This window comes from Scyliorhinus canicula, chromosome 5 (assembly GCF_902713615.1).
Source record: "Scyliorhinus canicula chromosome 5, sScyCan1.1, whole genome shotgun sequence".
In the NCBI taxonomy this organism is placed as follows: Eukaryota; Metazoa; Chordata; class Chondrichthyes; order Carcharhiniformes; family Scyliorhinidae; genus Scyliorhinus; species Scyliorhinus canicula.
This window is the reverse complement of record NC_052150.1, coordinates 186,307,873-186,326,242: the sequence shown is the minus strand read 5'-3', so window position 1 is coordinate 186,326,242 and position 18,370 is coordinate 186,307,873. Positions and strand designations below refer to the sequence as shown.

General features: G+C 48.6%; 1 protein-coding gene across 10 annotated transcripts in view; it reads right to left on the bottom strand.

The window, feature by feature from the left end:
* Window positions 1-18,370, bottom strand: part of jcada (junctional cadherin 5 associated a) — a 415,634-nt gene that overhangs the window by 86,602 nt on the left and 310,662 nt on the right. For all 10 annotated transcript variants that reach the window (XM_038798243.1, XM_038798244.1, XM_038798240.1 and 7 more), the window contains one exon: window positions 665-4,731. In XM_038798243.1, the coding sequence (XP_038654171.1) occupies window positions 665-4,731 (4,067 nt within the window). The remainder of the gene's footprint in view (window positions 1-664; window positions 4,732-18,370) is intronic.

The following is an 18,370-nucleotide window of genomic DNA, read 5'->3' as shown; positions in this document are numbered from 1 at the left end:
CGTTTTCAGCCTGTAGGTGGTGGCATATGACTACCTACCTTTTGAGTATTTGATGGGAGGAGCTTCTGGTTCTGCCTAAGTATTTACCATCTCTCATCCTCAAAACCCCAGCACAGCGTTTGGAAACCTTGGAGCCTGCTGTCTCTCATTTGTACCGTTTCACAGTTCACATTTATTTACTGCAAATGCTCAGTACAATGAGCTTCCCCGTTAGTTCAAATGAGATATTAATGGTGCTAGCCTCTCATGATATTGGTTTGCTGCTGATGCATCTAGCCAATCACCAGGATGGTTAGCTCTATCTGGATGTTGAAACCATTGACATCAACGGGCAGACGTTGGTGTGTTGTCTGCCTTGCAATAAATGGATATTGTCCATCATGCATGATCTCCATTTTTGGGAGCTATTGAATTTAGCTCCCCATAGGTTCCAAGTAAAGAAGCAGTGTAGGGTGTACGACAAACACATGATACAAGTACAAATTACAGCAATCACCCCTTCGTAGAGACATCGTATCCTACTGAAACTTGCTCTGTTTTCTTTACCTAACTGCCATGCTATTCAATATAAATAAGGAACAACTATGTCTTTTTCTTATTTGCCAGCATTCAATTGGTAACCATATTGAAGGAGTGGGGGTGCCTGTAAGAGGCAAGGACATACCTGTCGTCTCTTTGTTCTCCGTGTCTGCCGTTACTGAACTCACAAAAGATTCCAAACCCTGGTCCAGTGATATGACTCTCTTCCTTGTTGTGCAGACTTTGTCACTTCCGGCCAAAGAGTAAACGGTTTCCTCTACTCCTCGCTCTGTGCCACATGTTTCCTCATCAACGTCCTCACTAGAATCTGTACTTTTAATGCTGAGACGTCTGATGTGGGAAACCGAGTCTACTTCTTTCATTCTGGCCAGGCGGTCCAGAGCCGTTCGGTTTGGGGACGATCCAATTTTACCTAGCGAGGTTTCAATCGTCTCTGAAGTGTTTCCATCCTTCCCGTCTGCACCTGGGTCAGTTTTCCTTTCTATGCTCAGACAGCAATTTTTGTCAGCCCAATTATAAAACTCCTTTAAAGGTCCATGAAAGAATTCATTTATGATGGCCCTTTTCCCCAACTCACTGTTACTGTCAGCAGCATATCTTGGTAATTTGTCGAGTACAGTATTCCCATTTGGGATTCCATAGAGTGGGTTGTGTTTCCATTCCGATAGTTTGTTGAAGTCCGATGGTTTCTCTTTGACATGCCCTGGTTGCTCTTCTGAAGCATTCTCCCTGTCTGCTATAAGATGATCCCAGGTATAGCCCAGTTCAACTTCAGCAGGAGATTTTGCCTCATTTTTTCTTGTACCCTGCTGCAGCATCTTCTTCGCTGGAGAAATCAAGGCTTCTACTGCTACATCTATTCCCAAAATCCTGGCAGCTCTTTCTTCCAATGATTCATTTTTGGAAATTCCTTCTGCAGTTTTTTGTTCAAAGAGGTCATTCAGGTTGTCAGTGTTTGGTTTTGTGCTTTTCTGACAGATTAGAGAGCTCAGGTCAGATTCTAAATAATCCTGATCATTGTCAAATTGAGAAAACATTTTTCCAATGCTGCCATCACAGTCAGTCTCCAGAGTTGGCACAGGCTTTTTACCTGGTGCCATCGCACTGATCGATGTGCCTGCATCATTTGTGCTTTGCATCTTTTTTTTACTTAACTGATACATGGGCGTTCGAACTCCATTGATGTTTATGCACTGCCTTTTGATATTGGTGCTTTCCACATTCTTTTCATTTTTTAACTTTGTGAATTGTGCATGGTTTGTGGTGAATACATTTAGAATTGTGCTGCTCTTAGTATCGGACGTTCTTTTGTTGTTGGGTTTATGGAATAGATTGTTTGATTGGCTGCTCAATTTATTATTGTCAACGGATCTTTTAGAAATGTCTTGCACACCAGGGGTGATGTTCATGTAACCTGAGCAATTTTTATCACTACCGTCGTCCTCCTTTACTTTGGGCGTGGTCAGCTTAGCTGATGGTTTTTCAGACGCACACAGCTCCGGTTTCTGGTAGGTTATTGGACTGATTGATAAGTCTTTGTCCGAGCTTGTTGACTGAACTGCAGTAGGTGTGTCATCTTCATTTCCCTCCTGCAATTCCGGAATGTTTCGATCCTCTTGTTCCTGAATCTCTTTGTTGAAACTTTCTAATTCACTGATCGCATCCCAAGGACGACGGTTTACAGGTTTCAAGAGGAACTGACCAAATCCTACAGCCGTCTTGCTATTATTTAATGAAGTCTGTGCACACCCTTGTCTCTCTTCGATCTGATCTTCTGCACTTCCATCTGTGCCTCTTTCACGCGAGCTTTTTGAAACCCCATGAAGCTGACTTTGGTGTGAGTTAATATGGTTGACCTGATACTGTTTAGGAGCTGTCCTTGAGAAAGCACTGTTGGTAGAAGGATATAAGCTCGTCTGACCATGTATTGAGTAGTTATTCAGCTTATGTTTCTCATCACTGATAGTTGTAACTTCTGCACTTCTTTTACCCCCTTCCGTTAATACACTGGATTCAGGTGTTGAGTAGTTCGGACTTTGCATCTGGATGCCTGTTCCAGCCTTTTTCATGGCACCAGTGAATGACCGAGTGGTACGGGAACCTTTAATGAAACTTGTTTGCGTTTCTTGATCTCGGTACTGGTCACCTGGCCAAGAGCCCGAGGCTCTTAATTCTCTGTGTTGGTTAAAATTATAGCCAACTGCACGTCGACTGCTAACTTCATTCCAGGGTTCAGGTCTCTTCAACCCACTTTCTGAGATCATATTCCCCGTCAATGCTTGTAACTCCAAGTCAGAGGAAGACATGCTTAAAAAACTTTGCTCTGTTAAGTTTCCGGTACTATCATTCATCACCCTTTCAATGTTTTCATTTCCCATGTCATTAATAAATGCATCTTCATTTGACCCTTCTTCGCACGTTTTGACAGGCACAGAAACCAGACAAAAAATAGTTTCTGTCATTCTTCTTTTTGGGCGTTTCTTTTCTTGCACTTCAAAAATTTGGGAATCTGGTTCCCACTTTTTTACCTGGGTCATAGTTTCAACAGTGCCTTGATTTACATGCAGTTCTGCTTTAGAATTGGCACTTGAATATGGAAAGTCAACTGGGTGGTTGGTGGTTGGAATAACCCTTGAATTATACTTGAATGAGGACTCACACTGGTCGGCAACATATGGTTTACAACAATGTTCAGACTCAGTGCCATTCTCGCTCTCTGGCTTAGATGCGACAAACCATCTGTTGCTATTCGCAGCATTAGCAATAGGCCTCAGGCCTGCCTGAGTGGAGTAATATGACCCTGATGGAACAGAAAAGGCACTACAATGGTCTGATGGTCCAATTGTCTTGTTTACATCTGTAACATGGTCCTTTGCATTCCATGGTTTATACTTATTATCTGCGTCAGTGTATTGCTTTTCAGATTGCACTATTGTAATGTGCCTAAGTCGAGGATCATCAAACGGTATGTACTTGACAAAAGCCTTTTGGTCATCTGTGTATCCATTATGTGATGAACTATAGGTCTCCCTGGCGTGAGTGACATCTTTATCCAGATCATTATTTACATTCTTAGTTTGCAGATGTTGCTTTGTGCCAATATCATGAGACATGTGTTTTTGATGAGCTTGATTGCTCTCCTGATTTTCCAGACCCCATTGAGACCGATCGATAAGAGTCTCTGTTGATTGGTAGGGCTGGCCTGTGTTGTTGCGAGTAGGCACTTTGTCAAAACATTTCTGACCAACTTTCGGTTGAGGTGGTGCTTTGTATGATGGGGGAGGCACATAAACAGGAGGCTCTAAGCTGCTGCTAGCAGGAGCCTGAGGGCAGCAATTATGGTCAGCACTTGGTTCGCTGTCCTTGGCAAAATAAGCTATTTGCCCATCCGTTTCTCCATGTATATGGAGATTAGGTAGCATTTCTGAACTTTTCCTGATTTGCTGATACAGTTCATAGGAGGGAGGTTTCAGTGGTCGAGTCAACTTGGCTTTTGGCAATTGAGCACTCTGCCTGAAGTTGTCTGTCAATTTTGAACTTGTTTTAGGATTACAATAAGAGCCATTATCCTGCAATGAAAGATCATTTTTCAAGCATTGATTTTCCAGTCTGTTTCTGTCAAACCCAGACATATTTACATAATGTAGACCTGTCTGAAATTCCTTACCATTACTTTCTGGTATAACTCTGGGCAATGACTGAGACTTCTCCTTTTTCATATGTGGCAATCCGTCTCTTTTTAATGCTTCATCACTAACCACGTGAGGCAATACGCCATGTCTCAATCGGTTTCCATCACCATCAGACAGCTGTCTTCCTAAGGAAGCTTTCCATTCCTCTGTGCCCAAGCTTTGACACTTACGATCCACTGCCGTCCTCCACTTGTCTTCACACATCTCTTTCACCGTCACACTCTGACCTTCTGACATCCAAAGCTTTTGCTCATTTATTCGAACCACTTCAGATTTAAGCTGCATATTCTTCGGCTGTGCATCTTGTGAACTTTTGCCTCGTTGTTCAACCGTTGGAATGTTTTGAGTTTTTGTCACATTGTTTCCTTTGTAGCCGGTGTCTCCTCGGTTTGTGTAATCCAATAAAACACTGAAGTCTTGCCCTCTTCGTCTCCAATAGGTGACATCTTTACCAGATTTGGGCCTAGATGAACAAGGTAATGGAGGACCACTGGTTAACCTGCAACAAATATAGAAAGGTAGAATGTGATTAAGACACTTTGAGAGCATTTTAATTCCTTTTCAGAACTTTAATGCCAATTTAATTAACGAACACTTGTCATTTTTCTCATGGTTTATTTACGCGATAAATTTAGGAACAGATTTAAATAGAAATAAGCAGCTTTTGTACACCGAATATACACCAAGGCTACATGCAACAGTGATTAATCAGGCACAAGAGCTGAATTATGCCAAATACTGAACATTAAATTATAGGTTTTTTTCCAGCGCATAATTTCCATTTTATGTTTTAACAAATAGAACATGATTTGTAATAGTTCATGATACAAAGAAAGATTAATGCGAAGTGGGTGCAGATATGCAAATGTTGCTGAATGCAAGTTTTTAACATTTACGATGGGCACATTTAAATTCACAGTCTTGGTGAGTTGACTGCAAGTAAAATGTCGCCACAGTCCTAAAGGACCATAGGATGCCCTACCCTTTCAGAGCTTACTGATGGTGATTTAACCCCAGCATCACCACACCTCAGGGGACGGGCAAGATTGATAGATGGAGTGGGGCTTCATGAATAACCTCAGTCAGTACGGAAAGTGAATCCATGCTGTTGGCGTCGCTCAGTGATGCACTATGAATTACGATGAGCCGAGAGAACAGAGTAATCGAGGCTTTATTATTCAGAGATCTGTGGCCTCCTACAGCTGCTGCCAAAATGGCTGCAGTTCGGAGAGCACACACATTTATACTCTGCCTACTGGGCGGAGCCAGCAGGCAGGGATCTACCCCCGTACCTGTAGTACAGAGGCCTTATCGTAATACCTTCGTATGCAGTGCAGTATATACAATATAATACAACAGCGGTGACTACCACATTCACCCCCTGTTAAAAATGAGTCCAGCGGGGGGGTGGTGCAAAAACTATTTACATACAGATTGTCATAAAAATTTCAGAGGAGGTTACAAATTTAGACGATTGGGCGCTTTGATCCGTCGTTGAGAGTGTCGCAGTGTTGGTGGCGAGTCAGGCGTCGAATCGGTCGTCGGTGACTCCGGGAGCGTGTTGACATCCTCTTCATTCCCGGGTGGGACCAAGGGGAGGATGGATCGTCCTGGAGCGGGGGCTGTGGCGGGATGCGCCAGGGGAAGGGATGGTGGTGCCAAGGGGGGTTTGCGGGGACCCAGCTGGTGCCAGGTCCCTGAGGGAGACTGTGTCTTGGCGGCCGTTGGGGTACGCGATGTAGGCGTACTGCGGGTTGGCATGGAGTAGCTGTACCCTCTCAACCAATGAGTCCGCCTTGTGTAGCTGCACGTGTCTACGGAGGAGAACGGGTCCTGGAGCTGTCAGCCATGTTGGGAGCGAAACCCCGGAGGTGGACTTCCTGGGGAAGGCAAAGAGACATTCATGGGGGGTTTTGTTAGTCGCAGTACACAGGAGCGACCGAATGAAGGGAAGGGCGTCAGGGAGGACCTCCTGCCAGCGGGAGGCCGGGAGAATTCAGGACGGTAGGGCCAGCTGGACGGCCTTCCAAACAGTCCCATTCTCCCGCTCCACCTGCCCGTTTCCCCGGGGGTTGCACCTGATCGTCCTGCTCGAGGCGATGCCCCTGTTGAGCAGGTACTGGCGCAGCTCATCGTTCATGAATGAGGATCCCCGGTCGCTGTGGATGTAGGCGGGGAAACCGAACAGAGCGAAGATGGTGTTGAGGGCTTTGATGACGGTGGCAGACATCATGTCGGGGCATGGGATGGCGAAGGGGAATCTCGAGTACTCGTCGACCACATTGAGGAAATATGTGTTGCGGTCGGTGGAGGGGAGGGGCGCTTTGAAGTCCCGCTGAGGCGCTCATAAGGGGCGGGAGGCCTTCACCAGGCGGGCGCGGTCTGGCCAGTAGAAGTGTAGTTTACACTCCTCGCAGACCTGGCAGTCTCTGGTGATAGCCCTGACTTCCTCAATGGAGTAGTGCAGATTGCGGGCCTTTATGAAGTGATAAAGGCGGGTGACAGAGATCGTCGTGCAGGGTGCGGAGTCAGTCTAATTGTGCGCTGGTACATGTACCTGGGGATAGGGCAACGGGGCTTACTGGAGCTTACTGGGGAAATACAAAATCTCGTAGTTGTAGGTGGAGAGCTCGATCCTCCACCTCAAGATCTTATCGGTGTTGATCTTACCCCGCTGTGTGTTGTTAAACATGAGGCAACCAATCGCTGGTCAGTGAGGAGAGTGAATCTCCTGCCGGCCAGATAATGTCTCCAATGCCGTACAGCTTCAACGATTACCTGCGCCTCCTTTTCGACGGAGGATTGCCGGATTTCAGAGGGTGTGGGAAAAGAATGCCTGGTTTAGGATGGCAGCCAGGGCGACGTCTGATGCATCGCTCTCGACTTGAAAGGGGAGCGTCTCGTCGACCGCGTGCATCGCGGCCTTGGCAATGTCGGCCTTGATACGGTTGAAGGCCTGGTGAGCCTCGGCCATCAGTGGGAAAACGGTGGATTGAATGAGTGGGCGGGCCTTGTCCGCATAGTTTGGGACCCACTGGGTGTAATACGAAAAGAATCCCAGGCATCGTTTGAGGGCCTTGGGGCAGTGGGGGAGGGGGTGTTCCATGAGGGGGCGCATGCGATTGGGGTCGGGCCCCAGAACTCCGTTCTGAACCACATTGCTGAGGATGGCAAATCGGTTTGTGCTGAACACACACTTCTCCTTGTTATAAGTGAGGTTAAGGAGTTTGGTGGTGTGGAGAAATTTGGAAAGGATAGCGTTGTGGCCGCAGATGGTGACGTTATCCAGGTACGGGAAGGTGGCCTGCAGTCCATACCGGTCAACCATTCGGTCCATCTTCCGTTGGAAGACCGAGACTCCGTCAGTGACGGCGAAAGGAACCCTAAGGAAATGGTAAAGGCAGCCGTCTGCTTCAAATGCGGTGTACGGGCGGTCCGCCTTGCGAATGGGGAGCTGGTGGGAGGCAGATTTCAGGTCTACTGTCGAGAAGACCCGGTATTGTGCAATCTGATTGACCATATCAGATATGCAAGGGAGGGGGTACGCGTCGAGCTGCGTGTACCGATTGATGGTCTGACTGTAGTTAATGACCATCCTGTTTTTCTCTCCGGTTTTTACCACTACCACTTGGGCTCTCTAGGGGCCGTTGCTGGTCTTGTTAATACCTTCCCGTAGCAGCCGCTAGACCTCAGACCTGATGAAGGTCCTGTCCTGGGCACTGTACTGTCTGCTCCTGGTGGCAACGGGTTTGCAATCCGGGGTGACGTTCGCAAACAGGGAAGGTGGGTCGACCTGAATGGTCGTGAGGCCGCATACAGTAAGAGGTGGTAGGGGCCCATCAAATTTCAAGGTTTCGCTCTGGAGGTTGCACTGGAAGTCCAGGACAAGTAGCAGGGCAGCGGAGGTTGGGGAGGATGTAGAGGCGGAAGCCAGTGAACTCGATGCCCTGGATGGTGAGGGTGGCAGTGCAGTACCCCCGGATCGCTACGGAGTGGGAGCCGGAGGCCAGGGAGATTCTCTGGTTGGTGGGGTGGACCGTGAGGGTGCAGCGCCTTACCGTATCAGGGTGGATAAAGCTCTTGGTGCTCCCGCAGTCCAGAAGGCAGGAAACCTCGTGCTCGTCGATCTTCACCGTCGTCGACTCGCGAGGCTGTGTGGTCGTGTCTGGTCAATCGTAACGGAGGCCAGGCGTGATTGGCCGCCGGCGGTTGCAGGCGATGAGCAGCCCGATGAGGCGTCCGACGAGCAGGGAGACGAGCAGGTATCCTGAGGCAGGGAAGGTGGCGGCGCCCACGGGCTGCACATGTCCTGGGGCGCGCAGGAAGGCGGCGCCCACGGGCCGCATGTGTGAGGCGAGCAAGGTGGCGGCACCCACGGGCCGCACGTGTTGTGAGGAGAGCAATATGGCGGAGCCCACGGGCCGCACGTGTTGTGAGGAGAGCAATATGGCAGCGCCCACGGGCCGCACGTGTTGTGAGGAGAGCAATATGGCGGCGCCCACGGGCCGCACGTGTTGTGAGGAGAGCAATATGGCGGCGCCCACGGGCCGCACGTGTTGTGAGGAGAGCAATATGGCGGCGCCCACGGGCCGCACGTGTTGTGAGGAGAGCAATATGGCGGAGCCCACGGGCCGCACGTGTTGTGAGGAGAGCAATATGGCGGCGCCCACGGGCCTCACGTGTTGTGAGGAGAGCAATATGGCGGCGCCCAGGGCCGCACGTGTTGTGAGGAGAGCAATATGGCGGCGCCCACGGGCCGCACGTGTTGTGAGGAGAGCAATATGGCGGCGCCCACGGGCCGCACGTGTTGTGAGGAGAGCAATATGGCGGCGCCCACGGGCCGCACGTGTTGTGAGGAGAGCAATATGGCGGAGCCCACGGGCCGCACGTGTTGTGAGGAGAGCAATATGGCGGCGCCCACGGGCCGCACGTGGTCTGCAGGGAGGAAGATGGCGGCGTCCGGGGGTCGCACATGGGGGGCGCCGGGGCAATGGTGGCAACTGAGCATGCCTGGCACAGAGCAGCAAAACGTCCTTTCTTACCGCAGGCCTTGCAGAGTGCGCTCTGTGCCGGGCAGCGTTGTCGGGGTTGCTTTGACTGTCCGCAGAAGTAGCGCTTGGGTCCCCTGGGGTTGTTTGGTTGCCGCGCGGCGCAGGCCTGGGGTGGTCGCTGATGGGGTGCACAATAGGGCGTTCCCTGGCGGGGCCCACTATGTCCAGGAGGGGTGGGCCGCACGGTCGGGGGCATATGCTTGAATATTGCGCGAGGCGTGGTGAGCGAGAGGGCTAGTTTCTTGGTCGCCACGAGGTCGAGGGTAGCCCCTTCTAAGATTCCCTGGCGGATGGAGGCCGACTCTATGCCTGTAACGAATGCGTCTCTTAGTAGCAAGTCCGAATGTTCAGAGGACGAGACGGCCTGACAATCGCAGTCTCTCACTAGGATTTGGAGGGCACTCCAGAAATCCTCCACAGACTCACCGTGGAGTTGATGCCGCATGGCGAGGTGGTGCCTGGCGTAGATCTTGTTGGTCTGCTGCGTGTAGTTCTCCTTCAGTTGCGCCATGGCCTCAGCGTATGTCGGCGCGTCCCGGATGAGGGGGAAGATGTCCGAGCTCAGGCGCGTGTAGAGGATCTGGAGCTTCTGTGCCTCTGAGGGTGGTTCAGTCGTAGATCCTATGTATGCTTCGAAGCAGGCTAGCCAACGTGTAAAGTTGTTTGCTTGAGGGTGCAGCTGCAGGCGATCAGGCTTGATGCGGAGATCCATCGTTTTAAAATCTGTGTCATAAATTGATGCACTATCAATTACGACGAGACGAGAGTAGAGAGTAAGCGAGGCTTTATTATTCAGAGATGTGTGGCCTCCTACAGCTGCTGCCGAAATGGCTGCTGTACGGAGAGCCCACACATTTATACTCTGCCTACTGGGCGGAGCCAGCAGGCAGGGATCTACCCCCGTACCTGTAGTACAGAGGCTTTACCGTAATACCCTCGTATGTAGTCCAGTATATACAATATACTACAACAGTGGTGACTACCACACGCAGCATTACGAACCAGCCGTCCGGCCAACTGAGTTTAAGCAGTGGGTATTTCAGATGGGTCTAATGACGAGACAGTTGTTCAAAGCAGTAATGGTTCCTATCTCTGACAAACTTGGAGCAGGGAGAACCTAATGCCATGTTTTACTGAAGAGGGATCAATGCTGAGGCCACAATTATTTACAATGTATGTTCATGACTTGGACAAGGAAAGTGAACGTACATCTGCCAAGTTCGCAGATGACACAGAAATAGATGGGAAGGCAAATGGCGAGGATGATGGAAAGAGTGAAATTTGTCCAAAATCTGGCAGAGTGTCAGGCACTGACCGAGAAATCGACAAGTATTCCTCCAGATGCACGCCTGAGCTTTCTCTCCAGATTTTCTGGCCCTCGTTGCATAGAAAATCTGGGGTCGTGGGTTGTGCCATCAGTCTGGCAGGATGGGGCCTGAGAGAGCCGGCAAGGCCGGCTCCACAAAGGTCAGGGCACCATCTTTAAAGCGGGTCTTTAAAGCTAGCTCGTGAAAAACAGAGCTCTAGTCCCCCCCCCCCATCCCCACCTCGCAGGCAACAGAGCTCTCCTCGACCACGCGACAATGGGAATCTTCTCTCTTCCATCCCCCCACCCACCTCACGGGCAATGGGGCTCTCCCCTCTCTCCCCAACCCCCCCCCCCCTTCCCTCACCTGCATCGGGGCTCTTCTTTCTCCCTCTCTCTCTCCCTTTGCCCCTCCCTCCCCATCTTGCAGGCATCGGGGCTGGACATGAACCTTATTATGTCACCAGCAGGGGAAGATCTCAAATAGAGATCTCCCTGGCGCAAATCCCGTTTTTGGCTGCTCACGAGACTTAGCGGCCATTACAGGATTTGCACCCACACCGAATGAGTCCGAGGGATATAGACAGGTTCAGTGAGCAGGCAAAGACTTGTAAGATAATATATCATCGGGAAATGTGAGGTTATACACTTTGGGAGGATAAATGGAGGAACTGAATATTATTTAAATGGATAAAGACTGGATATAAAGCTGCAGCACAGAGGGAGTTGGGGCTCCTCAGGCATTAATCACAAAAATCTAACATGCAAGTTCAGCAGGTAGTTGGGAAGGTAAATGGAATGTTGGCCTTTATTTCAAAGGAAATGGAGTATAAAAATAGGGAAGTCTCGATAAAACTGTACAAGGCACTATTTATACCACACCTGGAACACTGTGAACAGTTTTGGTTCCTCGTGGGTGGCACGGTGGTTAGCATTGCTGCCTCTTGCACCGAGATCCCAGGTTCGATCCCAGCTCTGGGTCACTGTCCGTGTGGAGTTTGCACATTCTCCCCGTGTTTGCGAGGGCTTCCACCCCCACAGCCCAAAAATTGCCCCTTAATTGGAAAAAAATGAATTGGGTACTCTAAATTTATTTTTAAAAAGTTTTGGTTCCCCTCAACTAAGGAAATATATGCTGGAAATATATGGAGGCAGTGCAGAGAGGGTTCAATAGGTCAGTGGTTTTCAAAGTGGTGATGGTGTTAAAAAAATCGGTTGCAAAAATTAATTTTGCCAAGATTCCCTGACCTTTCTCTGGGTAAATGAAATACATATTCTCTCTGCAGTGGTTAGCACTGCTGCCTCATAGCGCCAGGGACCCAAGTTCAATTCCGGCCTTGGGTGACTATCTGCGTGAAGTTTGCACTTTCTCCCCGTGTCTGCGTGGGTTTCCTCCAGTTTCCTCCCACAGTCCAGAGTTATGCAGGTTAGGTGGGGTTATTGGGTTACAGGTTACAGGGTGGGGGAAGGGGCCGAAGTAGGGTGCTCTTTCAGAGGATTGGTGCTGACTCGGTGGGCTGGATGGCCTCCTTCTGCACTGTGGGAATTCTATACTATATGACCATGAGGCAATAAACAGATCCATACATGCAATTGGTGCTAATTTTCTTCCCCTTTCCAGCTGAACTCCTCACGTTGCTCTCTCACCCTGGTACAGCACCAGGCTCCCAGGTTCAATTCCCGGCTTGGGTCACTGTCTGTGTGGAGTCTGTGTGGAGTCCGCATGTTCTCCCCGTGTCTGTGTGGGTTTACTCCGGGTGCTCCGGTTTCCTCCCACAGGTCCCGAAAGACATGCTGTTAGGTCATTTGGACATTCTGGATTCTCCCTCTGTGCACCTGAACAGGTGCCAGAATGTGGAGACTAGGGGATTTTCACAGTAACTTCATTGCAGTGTTAATGTTAGCCTCCTTGTGACAATAAGGATTATTATTATGATGGAGTGAGGTTGTGGTGACCAAGCAGGTTCACCTATCAAGTTGAATAAATAAATGCGGAATGCAGCCAGGTAATGGCGAAGTAGACATGAAATATAATTTTCTTATGATACTGCGTTTTGATTGCACCTAGAATTAGATTTATAGTTAGCTAGTTATTATTACTGGGTTGCGTGGGTCAAGTTCTTCACTTGGAAAAAAAGTTTGACAACTACCGCACTAGGTTGATCCCGGATATGGAGGGATTTTCTTTACGAGGAGAGGCTGAGTAGGCTGGGCCTGTACTCCTTAAGAATGTTCAATGCTGAGGTGGACGGATTTGTAATCAGTAAGGGAATCAAGGGTTATGGGGTCAAGGCAGGAAAGCGGAGTTAAGGGGCGAAATTCTCCGCTCCCGCGAAAAATCGGGAAGTCCGTCGTGAACTCGGCCGAGCTTCACGACGGCCTCGGAGGCCGCTCCTCTCACCTTATTCACCCCCACCCAGAGGGCGAGGAGCGGCGCTCCGTAACTCACGGCTGCTGGGCGGTGCGCCGAGAGAGACGCGACGGCGGCGCCTATGTGACGTCAGCCGCGCATGCGCAGGTTGGCCGGCTCCAACCCGCGCATGCGCGGCTGACGTCACGACGGCTGATAGCTCAAACCCGCGCATGCGCGGTTGCCGTCTTCCCCTCCGCTGCCCCGCAAGACATGGCGGCTTGATCTTGTGGGGCGGCGGAGGGGAAAGAGTGCGTCCCTTTGAGACGCCAGCCCGACGATCGGTGGGCATCGATCGCGGGCCAGTCCCCTCCCGAGCACGGCCGTGGTGCTCACTACCCTCTCCGCCCCCTACAAGCTTCAATCCAGCTTTTGGTGCCATGTTCACGACGGCAGTGACCAGGTGTGGTTGCCACCGTCGTGAACCGGTCGCGAACGGCAGGCTGCCCGGCCCATCCGGGCCGGAGAATCGCCGGTCGCCGTGAAAAACGGCGAGCGCCGATTCTTCCGAGTAGGGGGTGGGAGAATCGCAGGGGGTGCCAGGGGCGCATGTCGTGTGTCGCCCAGCCCTCCCGCGATTCTCCCACCCGGCGTGGGAAGCGGAGAATTTTGCCCAAGGACTTTAATATCAGATCAGTCATGATCTCATTGAATGGTGGAGCAGACATGATGAGCTGGGTAGCATAGTTTTACTCCGTATGGTCTGTGATGTCCAATATGCTGGTGATTCCTCTGCAAAAAACAACAATAATCCTCAACCCAAAGGGTTGTGAATCTATGGAATTCCTTGCCCAGTGAAGCAGTTGAGGCTCCTTCATTACATGTTTTTAAGGTAAAGATAGATAGTTTTTTGAAGAATAAAGGGATTAAGGGTTATGGTGTTCGGGCCGGAAAGTGGAGCTGAGTCCACAAAAGATCAGCCATGATCTAATTGAATGGCGGAGCAGGCTCGAGGGGCCAGATGGCCTACTCCTGCTCCTAGTTCTTATGTTCTTATATCCAGAGCGCTCGCTGAAGTAAGATAAGAAAATAATGCAGAATATCTAATACAATTATTGAAAGGACAGGATCAACTCCAGGATATCAGCCACATTTCTTTTGGAGAGGGTCAAAAAGGGTATTGATGAATTACAGAAGGCTCAAGCAAAATGCCTGACTCTCATAGATTTCATAGAATTTACAGTGCAGGAGGAGGCCATTCAGCCCATCGAGTCTGCACAGCCCTTGGAAAGAGCACCCTACTTAAGCGCAGACTTCCAACCTATCCCCGTAACCCAGTAAACCCCAGCTAACCTTTTTTTTTGGACACTAGAGGCAATTTATCATGGCCAATCCACCTAACCTGCACATCTTTGGACTGTGGGAGGAAACCGGAGCACCCGGAGAAAACCCACGCAGACATGGGGAGAACATGCTGACACCACACAGACAATGACCCAAGCCGGGAATCGAACTGGGACCCTGAAGCTGTGAAGCAACTGTGCTAACTACTATGCTACCGTGCTGCCCGTTTGTTTGCTTAGAAGCTCCTGTGGCCCTTGGGTCAATCACAAGCACACCTGGTGGGATATCTTGGACCAAGTTGCATGTCACAATGGTGTTGATGTCTGCAGTACGAAAGCCTACAGTCTACCCTGGGGAGGGGAGACAGGGGGCGGGTGTTTGGTGTCCTCGCAGGGAACGCCATGGTCCTAGTCTCCACTGATGACATAACTCGGGCATGCGTTAACCAACGTCAACCATACAGTTCAAGAAAGAATGCGACAAATGTGGGTCATAAATCCCCAACTTTCTTCCCTAATTCATTTGTTCCTCATATTATGTTTGTTCCTTGTATGTTCTGAGACACTACATGTTATTGATGGGTGCAGGAAAGCGGCAGGCAGCATTCAGAGCCTGGAAATATGAAGCGATTATAGGATGAAGGCATGAGGTCGACAGCGAGCGTCAGAATACAAGAAGAATCAGTACTCAAGACACCGAGACTCTATAGAAAGCTTTCACCCTCCTCTTCGTGTGTGCGAGGCTTAGCCTCATACAGTTTAAGGTGCTGCATAGGGCTCATATGACCGGGACAAGGATGAGCCGGTTCTTTGGGAACGAGGACAGGTGTATTAGGTGCTCAGGGAGCCCAGCAAACCATGTCCACATGTTCTGGGCATGCCCAACGCTGGGGGAATTTTGGAAGGGTGTAGCAAGGACGGTGTCGAGGGTGGTAGGATCCAGGGCCAATCCAGGCTGGGGACTCGCAATATTTGGGGTTGCAGTGGAGCCGGGAGTGCAGGAGGCGAAAGAGGCCGGTGTTCTGGCCTTTGCGTCCCTAGTAGCCCGGCGGAGGATTCTTCATCAGTGGAAGGATGCGAGGCCCCCCAAGCGTGGAGGCCTGGATCAACGATATGGCGAGGTTTATTAAATTGGAGAGGGTGAAATTTGCCCTAAGGGGGTGAGTGCAGGGGTTTTTCAGGAGATGGCAACCATTCCTAGATCTCCTGGCAGAACGGTAATAACAAAAGGTCAGCAGCAGCAGCAACCCGGGGGGGGGGGGGGGAGTTGTCTCTTTGTTTTGGGTCGAATATCTGTTTTTTGCCAATGACGGGCGTTAATTTATTGTTTCTCTTTTGTATTTACGGTGGGGGGGTTCTGTTTTTTTTTGTTCTTAGAATTTTCTGTTATTGTTTTCTTTTTTGTGAAAATGTAAAAATTTGAATAAAAATTATTTTAAAAAAGAAAGCTTTCACCCATGGTCCTCATCACAATTCTGATTCGGTGTGACACTGGCAGTAATTAATGGGTATACTGTGGGGTTAAAAAAAAGCCACTTTCAATGTTATGCAAATGGTAAAGTATGTTTGCCAGTGAGCCACCTGACTCATTGAATGTTCTTATGGGAACAACAAAATCTAAACAATTCAGATGAAGATCAGAAAATATAGTCACTGAATAGGATCTGTATTATTCAAGGAATTTACAGTGCAGAAGGAGGCCATTCGGCCCATCGAGTCTGCACCGGCTCTTGGAAGGAGCAGCCTACCCAAGGTCAACACCTCCACCCTATCCCTCTAACCCAGTAACCCCACCCAACACTAGGGGCAATTTTTGGACACTAAGGGCAATTAATCATAGCCAATCCACCTAACCTGCACATCTTTGGACTGTGGGAGGAAACCGGAGCACCCGGAGGAAACCCACGCACACATGGGGAGTATGTGCAGACTCCGCACAGACAGTGACCCAAGTCGGAATCGAACCAGGGACCCTGGAGCTGTGAAGCAGTTGCACTATCCACAATGCTACCGTGCTGCCTGAATAAAGCTCATGGTCTTACAGTTGGAGTAGGTGCTATATTGTGTAAGTTTGTTCTCTCTCCAGCGTTTATATTATATGTTACATCTGAGCTGTCTGTCCATGTCCTGCTCACCAGCTGCCGATCCTGTGTAGAGTGCCCCCTTGACTTCCTGTCTGTCCATTATATACATCTCTGGTGCTCCCTCTAGTGGTTACTTAGTTTAGTGTATTTACATTAACCCCTTGTGAATATACAGTGGTGCATATCACTACATCCCCCCTTTTTCTCTTTATACATATTTTCAGTACTTTATGAAAGAAAATTGTACAAAACATGTAGATAAATGATGATGTGTACAAGTTGAGATGAAATTGATGATTATACAAAGCCAATTGATATTTATGAGTCAAATCTTAATTAAAAAATTTATGAATTTATTTGGATGAGCTTTTTTTTCTTCTGTTGTTGACGTGGTTATGTTGATATTATAATTTATTTGTGAATGTCGTCAGAGTTCTTGTGTTTAAGTAACGAACAAGTCACCACGAGGTGTTTGAATGGTCGAACCACTGATGTTGACTGACAAGGACTTTTTTCTGTGCTTGTGGTATCAATTTAGTGTGTCATCTGCCTTGAAAGCTGGTGTGCTCGTTTGTTCTGGAGCATATGTGAATTTGTGAGATTCGATGTCATGCCATGGTATGTTTGTACTCTTGTCATTGTTTTGGAGTATGCTGTTGCAGTGTCCTTCATGTGCAGAATTGTACCATGTTGTATAGGTCGTTGTTTCATTGTTGTTGTTTCAGTCTTTGTTGTTTTCATTGTCGTTCTTGTTGTTATTTTTGTCATGCTTGTTATTTCTATTTTTGTTGTTTTTCTTGTTGTTTTTGTCATGCTTCTTGTTGTTTTTGTTGCTGTGCTTGTAGTTTTTGTTGTTGTTCTTGTTGTGCTTCTTGTGGTTTTTGTTGTTCTTGTTGCGCTCAATGACTGTTCCGTGTGGATAATTTGAGTCATTCTCAAAATTATTGGTGTCAGTGTCCTTTGTGGTATCTGATGTTTCATTGAGCGTTTCTTCTTGAGGATTGTGAGTATGATCTGATGTTGCATTGATCTTGTGACATCAGTCATTTGTATTTGATTTGATTCCTCTTCTTTGATTCCTTGGTGCTCCTCTTCTGGAGTCTTCTGGCTCCAATCTGGAGCCACTTCTGGAGTGGCTGTTATACTTCGTCTTTGATCTCTTGGTGCTCCTCTTCCGGAATCAACGTCGTCAATATTTCAGTTTCTTGTAGGTTGTCAAGAGTAGATGAGGTTTTAATTGATGCAGTCCCACTAGACTCATGAGTGATTGTGCTTTGATTGTCAAGTTCTTTTGTACAGACGAGCTGAGATCTGTCAGTCTCGTTGTGATCTTGTGTATCTTGTCTGGGAATTGTGATTTCTTCATCACTTGTCTCACATACAGTGAGTAGACTTACTTTGTTTTCTTGTTGATGCTGTGTAGACTTTCATAGTCTTTTTGTTGTTCACGTGAGCTTGGTAGACTTTCATAGTGTGCCTCTGATTGCTCAGATAGGGTGGGTAAACCTTCATGGTCTTGTTAAATGCATGGATTTCGCTATGGAGTCTTTAGTTGCTTCCATTTTGGAGTCTGTCAACGAGCTCTCTGTGGAGGCTTGCGTCACTCTCTCTGTGGGGTCTTTCATCGCTCTCTGTGTGGAGTCATGCAGTGTTCTCTCTGTGGAGTTGATCTGTGCTCTCTCAATGGAGTCGGTCAGTACTAGCTGTGTAGCATTGTTTTCTTCTTGTGTATTTGGCAGGTTGCTGTCATCCAATGTATCGATGATCTGCCATTGCATCATGGTATTGGATTCATCTACCATGAGTAGAGTCATGTTAAGCTTTTCAACCGTGTCGCTGATGCTTTAATAAGCATATCCGAATAAATCAGCCATGTCTGCGTAGTATTTTTCGATAAACAAATCATCTTTTTTTTCGGATTTGTTATTGTGTTCTTCATGTTGAATGAACAAATCATCTTTGGTTTCGGATTTGTCATTGTGCTGTTCACTTTGGGTGGTGCAA